A 20,389-nucleotide genomic window follows, 5' to 3' on the forward strand; every position below is an offset into this window, starting at 1 on the left:
AACATATAACTTTAAGTGATCTAATAGACAAATATAATGACGGGTTTCATTATATGTCCACATGCTTGAGGCTTGTGTATGATCATTTATAAAGCGATTTTGAGTCTATGAACTCTCTTAAAGGAATGTCAATCACCAAGTACACATATGAAATCTATAACTATTAGTCTATCTATGAGATAGTTCTCCTTATACTTCAACATCATTATTTGTGTCTCATATGCTATCTTTCAATCTATAGTGTATTTATTCTAAAGATAGAGTGGGAGAAAAATGAGGACACAACATACGAGACAAGATAAAATTGTGTACTTGTGTAAATGAAGATCTACGCAAGAGAGAATGATTTGAATGAAGGTATATCTATTTACATAGTATACCAAATAGATGAGATCTATGGTCTCAAGTTAGTTCTATATGACTAAAGAGACAAAGTGAAGTAATCATAAGAGTAAATTCTCAAGATAACTACACGAGGAGACCAAAAGAAAGTTTTGGAAGAAAAATGACTAATATAAAGTCTTAACAAGTTTTTGACTAAGTTCTATATGATAAATTTTGACCAATAGTTTGAAACCTTGAGATTTACTTAAGAGCCTAAATGAATCATAGTAACATACTAGTTATGATCGAGTTGCAAAGATTGATATACCGATATCTTCAATGGCCAAGTTTTAACCATGCAAATGTCATTGCTTAACCTCATTATGAAATGGTTAAACCTCCTTCCGAAAGGGATATTTTGAAGGATGTGTATTAGATATTACTTATATTTAATAAATGACATTGCCACACATCATTATGACATGAGTGTGTTAGAGATTTAAAATCTCTTTCCGTAAGGTTAAAATGAGACCTCTTCGAAATAGGTATTTTGAAGGGATATGATGGGAACATATATGGTTTTATCTTAATAACTTGGCAATGCAATTTATATTTCAATTCTTGAAAAGTTTCGATTGAGAAGTCAATTTCGAAATATGTGGAATTGAGTGGGAGTTAGGAAATTATCATGTGAAGACATGGAATTTAGTGGGAGCTATCATCCTTTGAATGTTTACAACTCATCACTCATTGAAGAATGACGAGCTAATACCTTCTTTCATAAAGAAGCATTTGAGTTTTCAATTCTGGATGAAAATGGACTATGATGAATCCAATTACATCAAGGGATGTTGGATAAGTATTGGGAGATACACATCGAATCAACAGAAACATAGGTTATTCATCTAAATGAAATGGAATTGCCATTAGCTGTCATGGTCGTTCCTTGAACCTAAATATAGTTGATGTCATGATTAAAAGTAACTAATGTTTCCGCCATTAGAATAATCATGCACATGTCCAATAGTGAATTATATGCATAAGAGCATGATGATTCATTGGTAAGCCACAATAGAAACGTCATGAATTCTCGAGTAGAATCCGATGAGCGATTTCGGTGTTTGTCAGAATGCTCTTATATGTGTCAAGAGGTTACGCATATTAATGAAAATCCGAGCACATGTAAGGATTTATGAGAATCCTAAATCTTTCAAGCCTAGAAAGAGAAATAAGAAGCTTTAGAAAGATACTTAGTTGAATAAGAAGTTACTCAAAACTAATCTTTCCTAACTATGCTAGGACTTGTGAGAAGTGCTAGGCCAATCGTCTTGGCAAATTGTTGCAAGACTCTGCAAAACATGTACCTAGTGCATTGTGTGTGGATGGAGTACTTGATCAGTACAAGTTATATCATTCACCACAAATTCATTCGTTATGTGATAATCGATAAGAAAGTTCTTTCAAGATAAAGAACCAAAACCGAGGTCGGGTACCTTGATGTGTACTGGGTAAGGTTCATGCTATGAGAGAGAACATGAATGTAAAGGAAAATGCAAGTGTAAGAAGTTTGAACACATGGACACATGGCATGTTAAAATTCTATTGCAATCAATAAGTGTTTACACTTACGATATACATCACAAGGTTGTAATATGATATTGACTACCCGAGTGTGATGTCGACATTTGTCGTTTGAGTTATTATTAACTCACCTTGTACAATTGTTATATCCAAACGGGTTGTGGAGACAATTGAACCCCGTTAAAGTGAACATGGATTAACATTGTATTTGCCCATAGTTACTTACATGAGGTGACGTCTCGAAGTGACTAGAGTGTGATGCGATTGATGACAAGTTCATGTGCCATAGAGTTATGTGAAATGACTAGTCGATCACATAGGCAGACTGTTAGGAACATTTTGTCGGGCCTAATGACCGCTTATAGAGTTCTGGCAAATTTATATAGCCTGGTCGTGGCGAGAGCTACTATAGTATTCGAATGAGTCGATTCTTTTGACTAAAGACTGTTCACCTAAGATGGCACAGTTTCAGATTAACTTTGATTTGTGTTACTACGACCTTCGTAAATGGGGTCAAATGGGCATATTTTGGGTTATGATGGCTGTGGCTAGTCGAAGGGAATGAGTGCGATGGGAATTGCCCACCTCTTGTCAGGGTTATAACAATATCTCAGGGCCACTCGAGGAGTAATGAACTGGAAATGCGTGGCCACGCTCGGAAAGTATCTATGATAGATAAATCCGGTCAATCAGTTATTCTCCAGATCGAGGAAACCACTCTCGATATGATCACTTGCAAGTACGACCTGAAAGACACCTTGCATTGAGTGGGAGATAGTAATAGGACAAGAGAATTGGTGACGCACACTTGTCGAGGACAAGTGGGAGATTGTTGGAATATGTGTCCTCCGACAATAATGCGATCACGACTGTTGATCATAATGATCACATGTTTAAATATCATTATAAAGAATACAATTGGGAAGTAATATTTTACTGTCAACTGATCAACATATATCGGTAATGATTGGCTGACTAGAGTTTGACATTACTGTCGTGCGACGGTGGTGATCAGTTGATCCCCTAGGTCATACCTATAGGGCAACACTCTTAATTGACCATTTAATTAATCGTATAACGTTACGAGTTAATTAAATTACTTGAAAATTGACGGACGATTTTGGAAGTTATATTTACGTATTTCATTGAAATGTGATTAAATGAGATACGGTCTGAGTAATTGAATCGTATCATTACTCGGATGAAATAATTGTTTAAGGTAACAATTGAATTTGAATGAATTATTATAAATACAATTTATTGTGATTTATAATTGGTAAAATATTTTGGTACAAGTAATTATGAATTACTAAGTCGATTTTTGTATATGACGTATTTTTACTAATACGTTGATTTTTAATATGTTAAAAATACATAACAAATTTATGTGACATATGACATGTGACATAAGACAAATTGACAAAAATAAAATGGATCCCATATTATCAAATGTGCCGAAAATGGGAGGAGTTTTAAGCTAAATATTGTGTTTATATTATTAGTGGTAAACATAATGATTACTTGCCTAAGTAGCCATGCAACCCTAGTTTACCTTGTGAAGATAAACAAGTGCATGCATTGGCTCCCTCCACCCCCTTAGTCCAACCGGTTTTGAGAGAGGAAACCCACTTGGTTTTTCCTCTTAATTTTACCTAATATACAATAATGTTATTGTATTATTCATTCATACTTTTCACTCATCTAAAATAAGAATTCTAGAGAGATAATAAGCTTCCTTCTTCCTCTCCCATAAACCGAAAATATTAAGTGTTATATAATATTTTTGGGTCATTTTCTACAAGATTAATATTGTACTAGTTCTTATAATATTAATTTTAATTAAGAGTAAGCCTTGGGTATTAAGCTTTGGGAGAGATCCTACACTTGGATCTTAGTTCTTCCATTAAAGGAAAGCACAAGAACAAGAGAGAAAGGTGATCTCTCTTGTGCCCATAAACCGAAAATACAATGTAAGAATAATGTTTCTTCCTTATTTTGTTTTAATGTTTGCATGCATAAGATCAATCATTAATTTTATGAAAAATTAAATTAAAACATATATGAATATGTAAGTATATAGATCTACTTTTCCTTCACTATAGACCCTGACACAGACCTTTCAATGAATAATATTGAGTCGTGTGCTGCGATTTTAATACCTTCGCCTCGGACTAAGAGCGATATGGAGGACCATTATTTCGTTTCTGTTATTGCAAGTATAGATGGAATGGACATTGGAGATCCCGATGATGAAGGTACAAGGAAATTACAGCTCACCGCCAAGGAAGATGCCAAGAAAGACAAAGGAAAGAAGAAAGTGAAGGCGTATGTGGACGCGAAGTATTCTTCTTCAACCAGTTCAAATTCATTGAGATCAAAGAGGACGGTCCACGATGCTGAAGGGACCTCCTCCAGTCAGAAGCCCTCTTTTGGGCTGTTGAAGTGTTTCGGAAGATAAACGGGAAATGTCCCGTTGTAAAAACTTTTGTAATTTGATTTCTTTGCTAGACACTTTATTTGCTTTTTAGATATTAGCGTAGTTAGTTTTAAATAGCGTAAGACCAAATATAGACTGCGTATTATGAATTTGGTATTTTCGGGAAGTATTTTTCTGTGTTTTTATGCAGGTTTGGGAAAGATATGATGCCTTGGCATGCGTGCCAAAGTAAAAGGCCTCGGTCGAGTACTTTTTGTACTCGATCGAGCAGAATGCCCAAGTTAAGCCTTTGATCGAGTAAACAAGAGTACTCGATCGAAATGTCCTTTTTGAGGGTTCCTCGATCGAGTTGTCATGTACTCGATCGAGAAGAAATGAGAAGCTAAAAGCCTCGATCGAACAATCTGCTGTTTTCGATCGAGTAAAATCCAAGGGGAAGGATGAAGCTTTCGATCGATCAAATCAGAAGCTTTCGATCGAGCAAAATGGTGAAGAAAGCATTCGATCGAGCTGATTTAAATCACTCGATCGAGTAAAAAGCATTGATAATACTCGAGGGGTAGTTTCTTTCCCTGATTCTATTTTCATTGTTGCATTGTGTTCTTCCCCTTTATCGCAAAAAACCCCCATTCCCATTCCCAACCTCAAAATCTCCATTTTTCTTCCTTTTTTTTACCAAATTAATTACCCAAAAGTCAATCCTTGCAATCATTCCGACCATTGCCCCTTATTTTCCCCTTGAAATTTCGTGTTAATTACGGTTTTCTGAGGGTTTTGGGTTTGAAAAAATCGACAATTTTCGATTAATTTGTGCTTTCCTTGTTGGTTTAATTGCTGATTCTTTGTGGGTAATTTATCAAGTAAGTTCATTCCCCTATTCTTTGTTGTTTAATTCCGTTTTTATGCTTCTAATTTCGAATTAGGGTTTCAAATTGGGAATTTGGGGGAAAATTCGATGTTGTTTGGATTGTTTTCTGATTAAGGACTTACCTTGACTGTTAGGATGGATAGTAGTTCTATGTCTGCTTCTAGTTCTACTACTGCTCCGTCTACCTCTGAGACGGTGGTCCCTGCTGCTGCCACCGTCATTACCCCCGCTGTTAGTCCCGCTTTCACTGTTACATTTGTTGCTACTGTACCCTGTCACTACTACTGTTACTACTGCTTTTGTCTCTGTCACGGTGTCGATCCCTACTGTGTCGACACCGTCCATCACAGTTACGTTGTCTGTCCTTGTCCAGAGACCGTCGTCTATCCGTGCTCTCGGGCTCGCCGTTGCCGCTCTCGCTGCTGCCGTTGCCTCAGCTTCACGAGGGGGAAAGGGAGGGGGTTCTACTGTTGTTGCACGTTCCGCCGCAAGGTCCGTGGCCTATGATTATTTGGATTCTCTACCTGAGTATCCATAGGTACGATTTATTAACCCTCTTCATCGTCTCCGTTTCATGCATTTGATGGATTGTTACAATACCTCTACACGTTTCTTGTGTCGTTCTTCATTAGATAAATTGGGGATTTTTGAACCCGTGGCTGAGTTATTAAACAGAACTGGGATGGCAGGTTTGATCTCTATGAAGGAGTTAACATATAAACAAGTAACTTTAGAATTCTTTAGCTCCTTCACTTTTTCACCCACCGCTTATAAGACAGGCCAAGGGAGTTCTTGTATTTCATTTCGACTGTTTAGCCAGACCTTCACTTGGACCTTAGCTGAGTTTGGGAGGAGGTTAGGTTTGACTAGTGACGGTCCCTCAGAGCCTCCTAGGATGCTCCTTGCTTTACTTTGGCCCACTCTTGCACATACTCCCTTTGACTCAAGGAAGGTGGCTCACGTTCACCTTCCCCCAGCTCGTTACTACCTCCGTCTCTTAGGAGAGACGATCTTTGGGCGCCACGAGCCTAACAACGTTAACAACGTTGAGCTGTCTATCTTAGCGGGCTACTTGAACATTGATAGTGTTGGCCCCTTTGTTCTTAACATTGCTTACCTGATAGCTCAGCATTTTAACGTTGTCGGGCAGAAAAGGAAGGGCACAATTTCTTGTGGTGGGTTGGCGACCCACATTGCCCGTAGCCTCTTCATTGACTTCCCCCGCGGCTTGGCACATGTAGATAGGAACATAGCTATAGATATTCAGGCCATGTTGGCCATGTTTTGGTTAGCTAAGGACCAACGGACTTGGAAGATTAGTGGTTCCAAGTCCGTGACCTTACCTTTTCCCGACCTACCCTGTCTTTCACCTTTGACCACTGTGTCGGGTAGGTTGCCTCCACCTTTACCTTCCTATCTCCTTACACTTGCTCCTTCCGCTTCTAAGAAGCGGAAGAGACCTGAGACCGGAGAGGGGTCTACACCGACCCAGACTGGGCAGACTTCCACGTCCACGCCCACGCCCACGCCCACGCCGACCCCTATCCCTACTCCTTATGTTACTCAGTCGGATCTGCCGGCTAATTTTGTTGCTCCTCCTCCCCTTGAGGCACCTCAGGTCATGGACCAAGGGCGTCGTGATGCTATGTTTCTTGAGATGTGAAGGAGAGTGGCTCGTATAGACCGGGACCAGGCACTTACCTTGTTCCCTCCATATTAGTACCACATGATGAGAGGGCGTCCTATTCCAGACGGCTGGCCACACCCTTCGTTCTACCGGTACCCGGTGAAAGGGTACCCACAGTCGGAGTGCGAGGCAGACAGCTGAGCAGGAGGAGCGAGCTAGAGCAGACGAGAGGAGGGGACGGGAGCAAGAGCATGACCCCGACTACACGGTGGTTGACGAGCAGGAGGCTGACGAGTAGCTACTGGTCTACTCACTTCCCCAGTTTTCTGGCTGGTTTGGGAAAGTTCGTATTTAATGTAAGTATTTCTGCTTTTATTTATTTTTCATCTCTTTTAATTTATTTCTTTCATTCATTTATTGGTTGTATTCTTCCCATTCCCCATATATTCTGCTGGTGTATGCTGGAGGACAACGAGGGCGTTGCCCGTTTTGGTGTGGGGAGGGTATATCATCCTTTGAGTCTGCATTTGCATTTGTTTTGCATTCACGTTTACTGCATTTTTTCTTGCATTGTTCTTTATTTTCAAAAAAAAAACATCAAAAATAAAAAAAAAATCATAAATAAAAAAAATCATAAAATTCAAAAATATTTCACGTTTATTTCTGCATTTAGGTCGTGTCGGAACGGTAGATTTCAGTGATGATATTGCACTATAATTTGTCATTTCGCTTAAGCCTTGCATCAAATTGACTCTTATTAACTATGTCATGTGCATAATCTACGAGTTAATGATGGAAATACAGCTGAACATATAGACTTGACCTGATAAAATTGGCAACTGGTGTCATTTATGACCAGTTCATGTAGGAATTAAGGGTAGTATACTCCTTGCATAACATGTTCATTAATTTGCACTTTTATGAAATTCAATTGCTTTTTGCATACATACATTCGGGTTTGTGGTCGGTGTCACATGCAGGGAGGCGCTTGCAATTTTTCCTTTCTTTCATTTTCACCCTTTTAGCTCCACATTAGCCAAACTTAGCCTTTTTTACCCTTAACTACAACCAAATTAAGCCTGCATGTCAAGCTAGTTTAGTGTGTTTTGCGGTACATATTTTGTTGATCAACTTTGGTTCGTATTGTATTGTTTGGAGTTGGTAGAAAAAAAAAGGAATGAAGATGTGTTGAAATTGAAAAAAAACAAGAATTGAAAAGAGTTGAATTGAAAGAAATGTGGACGGGAAAATGAGAAAAGAAAAATACGTGAAAGATAAGAAAAAAAAAAAGAAAGGACCGTGTGAAAAAAAGAAAAGAAAAAAAAAGAGTTTGTTTGTGACTGTCTCACTCCTATGCTTTACTTATATCTTTTGAGGAGTTGTTGTTTCGGTTAGTGAGTTTTTGTGCCAAATGAAGGGCACTTGTGATTAATTGTCTAATTTATTGAGAATTGGATGTTGGTTCGTATGGTATCATTAGGTAGCTAGCTTGACTATTGCCTCACAATCCCATATTTGTTTTGCCTATTCTTACCCATAGCCTCACTTTCCCATAATTTTTGAAAGCCCTCGGCTGTGACAGACATTGTTTGGTTGGAATGTATGTATGGTGATTAGAATTGTCTATCATTTTAGCTGCAAGCATGTTTATGTGGGTCATAGTTAAGGTGCGTCTACTTTTCTTCTCTCTTACACTCATGTGCGTACCCTTAGCTTCATGAGAGAAGAGTGACCCGTGAGAGTCCAGTTTTAAAGGTCTTGCAAGGTCGACAGTTCAGCTTATTTATAGACATCATACAACTTGTTTACGCTTGACTATTGTAGATATAAATGTTAGTTTTGTTTGCATTAAACGGTTTAAGTGGACAAGTTATAGCTAGCTCTAAGTTTTCGTTTCCGTTCCATTAGTTTGCATTTAGTTTACTCGAGGACGAGTAAAGGTTCGGTTTGGGGAGATTTGATACGTGCAATTTATAAAGTCCTCTTGGCCTCTTTTTACACGCATTTCCACGTCATTTTTATATTTTTGTATTGCAAAATGCCCCGAATAGGCTACTTTGGTTTCGTTTGCCTCATTTGCAGGAACGGACCTGAAAGTAGTAAAATCGTGCCTTATTCATTCCTCTTAGCATGCATTTATGGAGATGGAGGATTTAGAGCCGAATTGTTGTGCCTCAGGAAGCGTGAAGGAGTCTTGGAAGGTAAACAAGTAAAGAACATGAGCTGTTTCAGTGCCGAGCACTCGATCGGAGACTTTGCCTAGTCTATCTATTCGATCGAGTGGTATTGGTGGTCCAAGATGGTCGATCGAGTCCCTGCTAAGCTCGATCGAAATAGGTTGATTTGAAGGTCCTAGATCGAATGTGCTTCTTGTTCGATCGAGAGGATTGGCTGAAGACCTGCTCGATTGAGTGGAATGAAATGCCTAGATCGAGAGGTTTGCTGATTTACACGGGATTTTATTCTGTGATTATCTTAATTAGTACTTTAGTTCATTTAATAAATATCTTCCCTATATAAGGGAAGATATAATTAGGTTTAAGCATGAACTTTTACTCCTTAATCAGTCCCTAATTACTCTAAAGCAGACTATTACTTTCTCCTTTCACGTTACATTTGCTCTTAATTTCCGGATCTCAAGCTTGTAATCTCTCTTTACTCTTACTCTTAATTTAATTCCTCTTTGCTTTATCTTAATCTTTGTTCTTAATTTCTGTTTGATTGTTGTTATTATTAGTTTATGATTCATCTTTATTATTCTTATATTATGTCTCTTGCTAATTCATATATCGTTGTTGTTTATTCCATCAATATTATGAGTAGCTAAATCCCTTTATGTTAGGATTAGAGGAGCCATGGTAGTGAGTTATCGATGTTGTGAATAGGTTAGATGATTGAATTGTCAGAACTGTTTTATTACAATATAATTGTAATCGTTTAGTTGAGTGCACGCTTCAAAACTAGTTAAATTTGTTAAATTCAGATGTAGATTGAAAGATTGGAATGAACAGACCTGTTATGAATAGTAGACTACATTAATGAGGATGAAAGTTAAGTTAGTTGTATTCTAGGGTGGATAGCGGACCGAAAGGACCTTTTCCTTACCTTTCTCACATTAGATCATCTGAACTATTTATGACTGAGTTGATTAACTGCCATGGTGAACCGACTTCCTAGCATACTTCTCTTTATTTGATCACATCTTTAATTCTCATTATTTCATTGCTCTTTTCTCTTGCTTTAATCTCCTTTTTAGATTAGAAATCAATTCAAAACACCCAATTGTTACCTGACGGACTTAGATTATCAGATCGATATAATAGCATCCCTGTGGAGATCGACCCTACTTCCGCTAGCTTTTGTTAGTTGTTTTAGGTATTTATTTTTGGTACTAAACGACGGGTATCAGTGATGTATAGGGTCAGGTTATGGTTGGCTCCGAACGGAAGGATATCTTCGTCAGAGAAGATGACGGGGTTGCTTTGGTCGGGGACATCCCTTGTCATGTGTGCTACCACTTCTTCAGGAGAGGAGGTAGAGGGAACTGTCAACTTTCCCAAGGCTTGTAGCAAAGTCCGCCGATGTTCGAAGGATGTAGCGATCAGTCGCCAAAATGAAATTTCGGCCTTTGCCTTTTGTAGTTGCGGGAACCTTGGGTTGAGTGTCCACGTCTGGGCCAACTTGGTCATTCGTTGTTGGAACGACAGTTTTATTGTTCGGATTTTGGTAGGGGTATCCGGAGCGGGTAAGATGACCGATATCTTTTTCTTGTTTGCCCTTTCCCAGAACCATGTAGACATCTTCCGTGTCATCTCTCCAGATACCGTTATTTTCGGGATCGCGAGGGTACCTTGGAGGGGTATTCCTCGATGGATAGTTTTTGTAGGGGATGTTTTTGTGGAGGTAGTTTTTGTGGGGTTGATTATTGTGGGGTGCATGCCAGAATGGTCGCGTGAGCAATCCTTTCTGGTGAGGGTAGTTTTGGGTGCTTGGAGGACCCTCTTTCGGATGCGGTGTTGGTGTTGGTGGGTTGAAAATCAACTGGTGGTAGGAGTCCCCAAGTCAGGTAATCCTTTCTGAGAGACTGGCTACGGCTTCTTCAACCTGTTGAAACATGGTGAGCATGGTTACGGCGCTGAATACGAATATCTCGTCCGGGGAATCCTTTTCCAAGGCATTCACCTCGTCTTCAATAGGTAGGATGAGGTGTGAGCAATCCAAGGTTGGCTCGTCATCATAGATGACATGTATTCCCAAGGGGTTCGTTTTATTATTTGGTTTGGTGAGTGGAGGTAAAGTTAGTTCTCCCTTCTCGATCATATCTTGAATGGCGTGCTTCAGTTTAAAGCAGGACTTCGTGTCATGACCTTTAACCTGGTGGTATTGGCAATAGGCATTGGGATTCCAGAAACGGGTTTTCTTTGCCTCGGACGGGTCTAGAGTGGACCCAATTGGCTGTAGTTTCCCTTGGTCCATGAGTCTTTATAAGGCACTGGCATAGGTTATTCCCAATTTTGTGAATACCCTTTGAGGACGTTCAGTTTAATTTGTGGTTGGTTCTAGGTGGTTGACCTCATCGATTTTGTTCATTTGACCATAGGGGCGAGATCCAGTTGATGTAGATTCCTGATAGCCTATGCCGGTGGTTTTGGCTAGGACACCCTTGCGGAGATCATCTTCAATGCGGTCCCGAGGATTTTTAGGTCCTGGAATGTTTTGATATTTTGATATCTCAGCAGGTTGGCATAAATTGGGCGGAGGTTGTTGACAAATTTCTCCACCAGAGTTGATTCACTCGGATTACTGACCAATTGAGTGTTTACCCTCCTCCAACGGGTTAGGAATTCTGTGAACCCTTCCTTATCATTCTGGGTCAGGACCTCAAGAGTGTGGGTGTTGGCTTTGATTTCGACGTTATCGGCATACTGTTTAGCAAATTCGACGGTTACTTCCTCCCAAGTGGTAAGGTTCTTGGGGTCGAGGGAATAGTACCATTGGCGGGGAATCGGGTCTAGGGATGACGGGAAGTTCCGAGTGAAAAGTTCTTGTTTGACCCCCTTGATGGACATGTAATCCTTGAAGGGTCGAATGTGGTTGAGCAGGTCCTCCACTCCCTTAAACTTGGCTACATCAGTCAAGGTAAATTTGTCGGGTAGTTGATCCCCAACGGGCTCGAATCTTCGATTGTTCTCAAGGTGGATGTTTTTACCACGGGCTAGGAGTTGTTATTCCAAGAGCTTGAGCCTTTTCTCGGTTTCAGTCAAAGGCAGAGTATTGTGTTCTCCGATTTCCTTGTTTTTCAAGGTGTCGACACGGTCTAGGGTGACCTTAAGAGCGGTGCGTAGGCTGGCTAGCTGAGCAGTGAGATCTATGTTGTCATCATTGTTGTTGGACGAAGCTAAAGACGGGGTTATGGCTCTAAGGCAGAAAAATGGCTCACGTTATATCCTAATCCGACATGGTTTAACGACTAAATGCAGACAACACAAAAGACGGAAAGACACTTCAAACTCAACAAGACGAGGGCAACCGTGTGTGGTGCCTCGATGCTGACTCGATTTATGATGTGACAGTGTTGGCCGGATTTTGACTCGCGTCCAACGTAGTGGCGTGACGCCATTGAATGAGTCTCGAGGTGAGATGACTCATAAGTAAAAACCCATAAGTACGCTTGCTTCGACTCGATAGACACGAGGCGGAATTGGAATGGTGGACTGAAGTTTTTGAAAATAGAGATTTTCAAAAAGATTTGTTTATCGCTTTATGGACGGCTCGCGAAGAATAGGGATCTTCAAAAATCAATTAGTTGAAAAGTTGTCTTAAGTTTATTTTCAAAAGACGGTTTGAGTTCGAGTTGAGGCGGCTCTGAAAACAATGTGTTGTTCCCGAAGACGCTTTTTGAAATTCAAAATTGTATGATTTGAAAATCGGGTTTTGAAAGGTTTGAAAAGGTCTCGGGGATGGTGTATGGTCCTCGGGATTTGAAAAGCCTCGAGAAGGGGTGTGTACCTTTTCGGGTTTTGAAAGAGCCATCGTGTCGGTGCGAGACGGGTTAAAATCCATGTCTTGACGCGGTGATTATAACGGCGTAAAAAGGTGTTTTGAAATGGTTGTAAAAAACCAAGTTTGAAAATCGTCATTACGACGGCCTAGAAAGGCGTGCTTTTTGAAATGGTTGTAGAAAACCGGGTTTGAAAATCGTCATTACGATGGCCTAAAAAGGCGTGTTTTTTGAAATGGTTGTAGAAAACCAGGTTTTGAAAATCGTCATTACGACGGCCTAAAAAGGCGTGTTTTTGAAATGCGACGGTCAGCGAAAGACCGAGGTTTGAAATGTCTCTTATAACGGCGCAAAAGTTGTTTTTGAAAGTTTGAAATGACACGGAAGGACTTATGATCACATAACACATAAGCACTCGCAGTTTCATTATATTATGCGTAATGCTGACACGGGTTTTGGCTTAAAAGGGTGGGTTACACACCAAGCTATCAAACCCCGATTTTTGAGAGGGATACAAATCCAAACAAAATGTGTAAGGAGGATGCCCTAGCCTCATGCTCAAAGGAAATGAAAGTTCTTTGACGAAACAAAAAAGTGTAACATCAACGGTATGCTTGACTCAATCAGGATTCGAAACGCGGGGATGAGAAAACTCACGCCGACGAGACAATCCAATTGGTCGATAAAGGTTAGGTTGTGGGCCCTTACAAGGAACCTGACTTATGACCGTAATATCAATTAATGCATTTCAACCAAGACCTCGTTCTAGTCTCACCATCTAGGGATCACGAACACACAAGTGTCCTAGTTATCCCCAGTGGAGTCGCCAATCTGTGGACAATTGCCAGCTACACGCCAGGCTAATCTGTGGACGTATAGCAGTCTTTTGAAAGCCACGCTTGGCGGCGTAAAAATTCTTTCGACCTGATCATTTTAGATCGGTCGGTTTCGTCTCGGCGAGGGTGTCGAAACAATGCAAGAGATGTTCGGAGTCGCCACCAAGCATTTTTGGGATGCTTGGAACCCGTTCGAATCCACTTTATACCTAGGTCAACCAAGTCAAAAAAGCGGTGTTTGAGATAGGTATTAAAGATAAGGAGTCGTCCCTCTTTAGCATCCTATCTCTAGAATGACTCTCGTACACCCTGGATAAGGTCGTCCACTATCCATAGTTTCTGATTAAGAGGTGAAGGTACGTATTGGGAAGCCCTTTAATCGGACACCCAATCCCGCCCGCAGTAGCGGCCTCTACTGATCGATCTTGGTTGGTTAAATGCAAAAGTTGATAAAACGGGTAAATGCATGAATGCGCATCCACAAGTTTGAACCTAACATGTGAGCTTTCTATGTCGGTTGTTTATCCAAATATCAAGTAATTGATGTCAAGTTGGATTTAATGTTGATTTGCCTGCAAGACGGAAATTAAACATCCATTTACCGAGTTAGGTTTATGGTGTATAACGTGATACATTTGTCTTAGTAAGGCGTTTTGCAAATACGATGTAAAAGGGGCAGATTTGTCATCTGATCCGTCCTGTATTCGGGTTAACCGAAGTCGAGATTATCCTAGACAAGTGTTTGAAAGTAAGCAGGGTATGCATCAGGCAGCCTATTGAGGCGCGAGCCGTTAGGCGATGCAAACAGGCCTGTCCTGGTTCGAAAATTGGAAAATGGTTGGCTTGTTTAGGCGCGAGTCAGCAGATTGTCCAAGGGACGTCTTCTGACTGTTAAAATGTTTGTAAAATGGTTTGAAAAGAGAGTGTTTGAACCCATATTGGTTTGAAAAGGTCGTTTAGACCGCTTTTGTGTTAATATGAGGAACGGGACTTGAATAATCACCATTGTATTGATTATATTCGATGTCGGGTTCCGTTTTGCAAGCTTGACATGAATAGTTTTGAAAAATGATTATGAACTAATTGTTTCAAGTTCATTTGTTTGTAATTGGTCAAGTTTTATCATCGTACTCGGGTTTAAGACTGACATGGCATATGGAACAAAGGATGACTTTGCATTTATGACTAATGTGTTTGTTTTGAAATATAAAGAAATGAAATAAAAGGTTTTAAAATACCTTTTAAAATGTGATTAACCAAATATTATCACCAAAACACGGATAAAACCGTCATGGTATTAGGAACCATGGGTGAAAATATTTTATGGTTAAAAGTTTATCATGAAAATGATTTGAGATATTTGAAATGGTAAAAACCGATTACAAATAAGAAATGAAATAAAAAGGAAAAGATGAGATCAAACACGGCTGGATTAAAGCCTGGGAAGGGGTTGAGGCACGAGCCCTCCTGCTATACAAGCAACTCCTGTCTCCGACCAAAATTAGGTTTTGGCTCATCTAACCTATATTTGAATCATATTATGCATGTTTTAGCATGTTATAGTCATAAAAAAGATGAAAAACATGAAAGAAGAGGATTTTTACACCCTCATACTTACATGCTAGGCTTGAGACAAGAAATCGACAAAAGTGTATCAACTTGTTTGGTCGGAACACTCGGTTTGAAAACCGTTTTAGCAATGTAAAAGAGTGTTTTGTTAAGTTTAGTGATGGTGTAGTTGGTCGAGATGGTCGGTCAAGTGATTTAGTGCATGATGACGGTACCAAACAATGTGTAAGGCTTGTGTATTTTCGATCGGTAGGTCGAAAATACATGACGGTACCTTCAAATAGTGGCATTTGAGGGGTATTTATAGGAAATTGGGGTGGTTGTGTGCGTTTTGAGCGACGTGGCCGCATGGGCTACTCGAAGAGGCGCGAGCCATTTCGCGGGTCTTCGAGCTATCTTGTCACTACCACACAATTGAAATCATGATTTGTTCTATCCTATATTTTGGATGACATGATTTGTACTTGGCCATTCAAGTATTCTGAGAATACTTAACATGGAAGTTTTGAGAAGTTTGTTTTTTGTGTTTGACTCGGTTTGACTCGTTATTAGAGTCGGGATTTGAATTTTTGAGACTGTTTTTGGTCCGGTGTCGGTTTTGACTCTAGTCAGTGTCATTGCGACCCTGTCTTCGTGCATTAAACACTCCAGGTACTTTTAAAATGATTTGAAATGTTTTGTTTTCGAAATCGTTTTTAAGTTTTCCGACGTATAGTTATACAAAATTGTCGATTAAACGCTGTGATTCCTAAGCACGTTGTAGTCCGATAATCATCGGATGTTTGTTGGAGACTCGACAGATACTGGGTATCTACACACATTAACTTAAATCAATTATACAGTAACCGAGTAGGGAAACCCTACCTGAAATGGAATCACCAACAACAATAGCAGCAGATAAAAAAGCCTCCTCTATGAAATAAACTCATATAACAATAATGCATACAATTACAATCCACAACAACGACTACACCAAAAACACCCCAAACTATCCAAATTAGGGTTTAGACCAATCTACTGTACTGACATAAAAATTACACAAGTGACTTACCCAAACGATGACGATCACAAGGGTATAATGATCTCAGAAATCCGAAAACCCTAGCCTTGATTTGATAGCAAAAAGAGGAGAGAATTGAACATTGTAGAGTTTTCTTGTGAAAAGTTTAGAAAATAAAGGTAAAAGTGATAAAGACTATCGATTAAAACTTTAAATACCTTTCCACGTTTACTATCAAACCCGGCCGAAAAGTCCGTAAAACCCGAGCTACTCGATCGAGTAACTAACGTACTCGATCGAGTGTCTCCTACTTGATAGAGTTGCCCCCACTCGATCGAGTACATTCAAAGCAGAATGTACTCCAGAATCCGTAAATAACTTACTCGATAGAGTAAGTCCTACTCGATAGAGTACCCAACAGCTCAAATACCTGAGGTATTACAGTCTTCCCTCCTTAAAACTGAACTTTGTCCCCGAAGTTCAAACCCATACTAAAAACAAAACTCACTATACTCAACTATAACGTAACAACCTAACTACAACTCAAGACAAAACTTAAAACACAACTTAACAACCCAAAACATACCCTAAACTTGACCAAAACTGACGAAAGATCGCACCAAAAGCTTATGCGATCATCTCCTACACCCCTTAAAGAAACCTGGTTACTTCCTCGTAACCACACATACCTGATAAAAAAGGAACGGATATCGCTCCTTCATAGCTTCTTCCGCCTCCGAAGTTGCTTCCTCGACGTTGTGATTGGACCACAACACCTTTAGCAATACGGTCTCCCCATTCCTTGTCTTGCGAACCTTGTGATCTAGAATCTCTTTTGGCACTTCAATATAAGACAAGGATTCATCCAACTCAATGTCCTCAACTTCTAGCACATTAGAAGAGTCACTCACGTACCTCCTGAGTTGAGACACATGAAACACATTGTGTACTCGATCCAAAACTGGTGGCAAGGCTAACCGATAAGCAACCTCGCCAACACGGTCCAAAATCGGCCAATAAATTTCGACTTAGCTTCCCTTTCTTACCAAATCGCATCACTCCATGCATAGGTGACACCTTCGAAAGAACCTTATCCCAAACTAGGAACTTAATGTCCCGACGATGCAAATCCGCATAACTCTTTTGTCGATCTTGGGCCGCTTTCATCTTTTGTTGAATAAACCCCACTTTCTCAACCATATCTTGCACCATTTGTAGTCCTAAAACCGCTGCCTCTGCGCTATCATCCCAACAAATCGGACTCCTACACCTCCTCCCATAAAATGCCTCAAAAGGAGCCATCCCAATACTCGTATGGCAGTTGTTATTGTAAGAAAATTTAATCAGATCTAATCTATCTTCCCAACTACCACAGAATTCCATCACGCAGGCCCTTAACATGTCCTCCAAAGTCTTAATTTTTCTCTCCGTCTGCCCATCTGTCGTAGGATGAAATGCGGTACACATCTTCAATGTAGTCCCCATCAATTCCTGCAACTCTTGCCAAAACCGAGAAATCAATCTCGCATCTCGATCAGACACAATGTCCTTCAGCACCCCATGTAATCTTACCACATTCTTCTTGTAGCCATTCGCCAACTGAACCTTACTCTACGTATCTTTCATGGGAATAAAATGAGCTGACTTGGTCAATCGATCAACGATCACCCAAATCATATTATTACCTTGTTGAGTTCTCGGTAATCCCATAATGAAATCCATATAGAGAGATTCCCACTTACACTCAGGTATCTCAAGGGACTGAATCTTACCTTGCGGTCTTCGCTGCTCCCCTTTGACTCTCTGACAAGTCAAACATCAAGCCACAAATTCAGTTGTCTCCCTCTTCATCCCAGGCCACCAAAACATCTTCTTGATGTCTTTATAAAGCTTGTCACCACCTGGATATGAACTGAATATGGAGTACAATGAGCCTCGGTCATGATTATCTTCTTCATCTCCTCATCCTTAGGTACACACCATCTCCCGTCAAACTGGACACTCCCATCACAATGAATAGAGTACCGAGACACCATCCCCTTCTCTATTCCAGCCCTCCACTCTTGAATCTTAGGATCAAGAGCATGTTTCCTCCGAATATCAACATAAAGCCCTGGTTCAACTGTCAAATCTCCCCTAGAATCCTATCCCCATCTTGGTCACTTCAACTTTCAACTTCATCAGTGACATAGCTATGCATAGGGAATTTACACTCTTCCTACTCAACGCATCTGCCACAACATTCACCTTCCCTTCATGGTAGATAATATCCATGTCATAGTCACCAATGAGCTCCCTCCACCTCCTATGTCGCATATGCAACTCCTTCTGAGTATAGATGTACTTCAAACTCCTGTGATCAGAAAACACCTTAAAGGTCGCCCCATATAGATAGTATCTCCAAATCTTTAAAACAAAAACAACTGCACCCAACTATAGATCATGCGTCGGATAATTCTCCTCATAAGACTTCAGCTGCCTAGAAGAATAGGCAAAAACTTTCCCGCTTTGCATCAACACACAGCCCAACCCATTCTTCGAAGCATCCGTATACACCTCAAAATTCTCACTCCCCTCAGGTAAAGCCAAGACTTGAGCTGTAGTCAAACGCTCCTTTAGTGTTTGGAACACCGTCTCATAACTTTCATCCCAGCGAAACCTGTTCTCTTTCCTCATCAAAGTTGTCATAGGTCTGGCGAACTTTGAAAAGTCCTTCACGAACCTGCGATAGTATCCTGCCAAACCCAAGAAACTTTTGATCTCAGCTATATTCTTCGGAGCCTCCCAATTAGACACCGCCTCAATCTTGCTAGGATCAACAGCTACACCCTCTTTAGAAATGATATGGCCCACAAAAGCCACATTCTCTAACCATAATTCACATTTAGACAACTTGGCATACAATTGGTTGTCGCGTAGAGTTTGCAACACCAATCGTAAGTGCTCCTCGTGCTCCTCCTTAGTCTTGGAATAGACTAAGATGTCGTTTATAAACACCACCACGAACTGATCCAACTACTAGCTAAAAACCCGGTTTATCAGATCCATAAACACCGATGGCGCATTAGTCAACCCAAACGGTATCACCACATATTCATAGTGACCATACCGCGAACGAAAAGCTGTCTTTGGTATGTCTTCATCCCGAATCCTCAACTGATGGTACCCAGACTAATCTTCGAAAAAACACCAGCTCCACTGAAATGGTCAAAAAGATCATTTATCCTCGGTAAAGGATACTTATTCTTCACTATAACATAGTTCAGCTCCCTGTAGTCGATACACAGCCTTAAACTCCCATCCTTCTTCTTCACAAACAGAACTGGCGCACCCTAAGGCGATACACTAGGTCTAATGTACCCCTTGTCTAGCAATTCATTCAACTGTTTCTTTAACTCCTCCAACTCCTTAGGACCCATACGATACTGGGCCTTAGAGATCGGTCCCGTCCCTAACTTTAACTTCACTCTGAAATTGATATCACTCTGCAGCGATAATCCCGGTATCTCATCCGGGAAAACATCTTGAAATTCTCTTACCACTAGTATCTTAGCTGCTGTCAGCTCTACCATGCAAGTATCTTTCATATGGCAAAGTATCATAGGACACCCCTTCCTCAAGTAAGACGTCAATGTCACTGTTTCAATCACATTGACTTTGTGTTTGTAAACAAACCTACGATAAGACACTCTAACACGCTTAGGACCTCTCAAAGATACTTTCTTTTGGTGACAGTATATTCTAGCTTTATACATCCCCAACCAGACCATCCCGAATATCATCTCAAAACCATCCATAGGAAACTGAAATAAGTTAACTGGAAGATCAGCTTGTCCAATAACCATTGATACCCCTTTATCCAATTTCCCACACGACACTGACTCCCCAGGCGGTATAAAAACTTCATCTTTTACATACACAAACTTCCCCGAACCCATAGACTTAGCATGACTTGACGATACAAAAGAGTGTGACGCCTCGGAATCAAATCAAAAAGAATTAGGAACGTTGTTAACAAGAAATGTACCGGTGATCACTTGCGCATCATCCTTCGCAGCCTGCTTATCCATCATGAAAAGTTTACCACTGTTCTTCTGGCCTCCTCCTTTCACCGTACTAGCTGATGCAGTAGACTTGGTAGTTGAT

At 40.3% G+C, this 20,389-nt stretch overlaps 1 protein-coding gene across 1 annotated transcript; it reads right to left on the minus strand.

Annotated features, from left to right (window-relative positions):
- Positions 1–6,100: 6,100 nt before the first annotated feature.
- Positions 6,101–20,181, minus strand: LOC141631788 (uncharacterized). The gene is made up of 8 exons (XM_074444411.1): positions 19,604–20,181; positions 19,410–19,513; positions 18,800–19,110; positions 18,491–18,649; positions 18,145–18,387; positions 17,929–18,046; positions 6,328–6,437; positions 6,101–6,238 (listed from the first exon to the last, which is right to left on the minus strand). The coding sequence occupies exons 1-8, from the start codon at positions 20,179–20,181 to the stop codon at positions 6,101–6,103; spliced, it is 1,761 nt and encodes a 586-aa protein (XP_074300512.1).
- Positions 20,182–20,389: the final 208 nt, after the last annotated feature.

This window comes from Silene latifolia, chromosome Y (assembly GCF_048544455.1).
Source record: "Silene latifolia isolate original U9 population chromosome Y, ASM4854445v1, whole genome shotgun sequence".
Classification (NCBI taxonomy): domain Eukaryota; kingdom Viridiplantae; phylum Streptophyta; class Magnoliopsida; order Caryophyllales; family Caryophyllaceae; genus Silene; species Silene latifolia.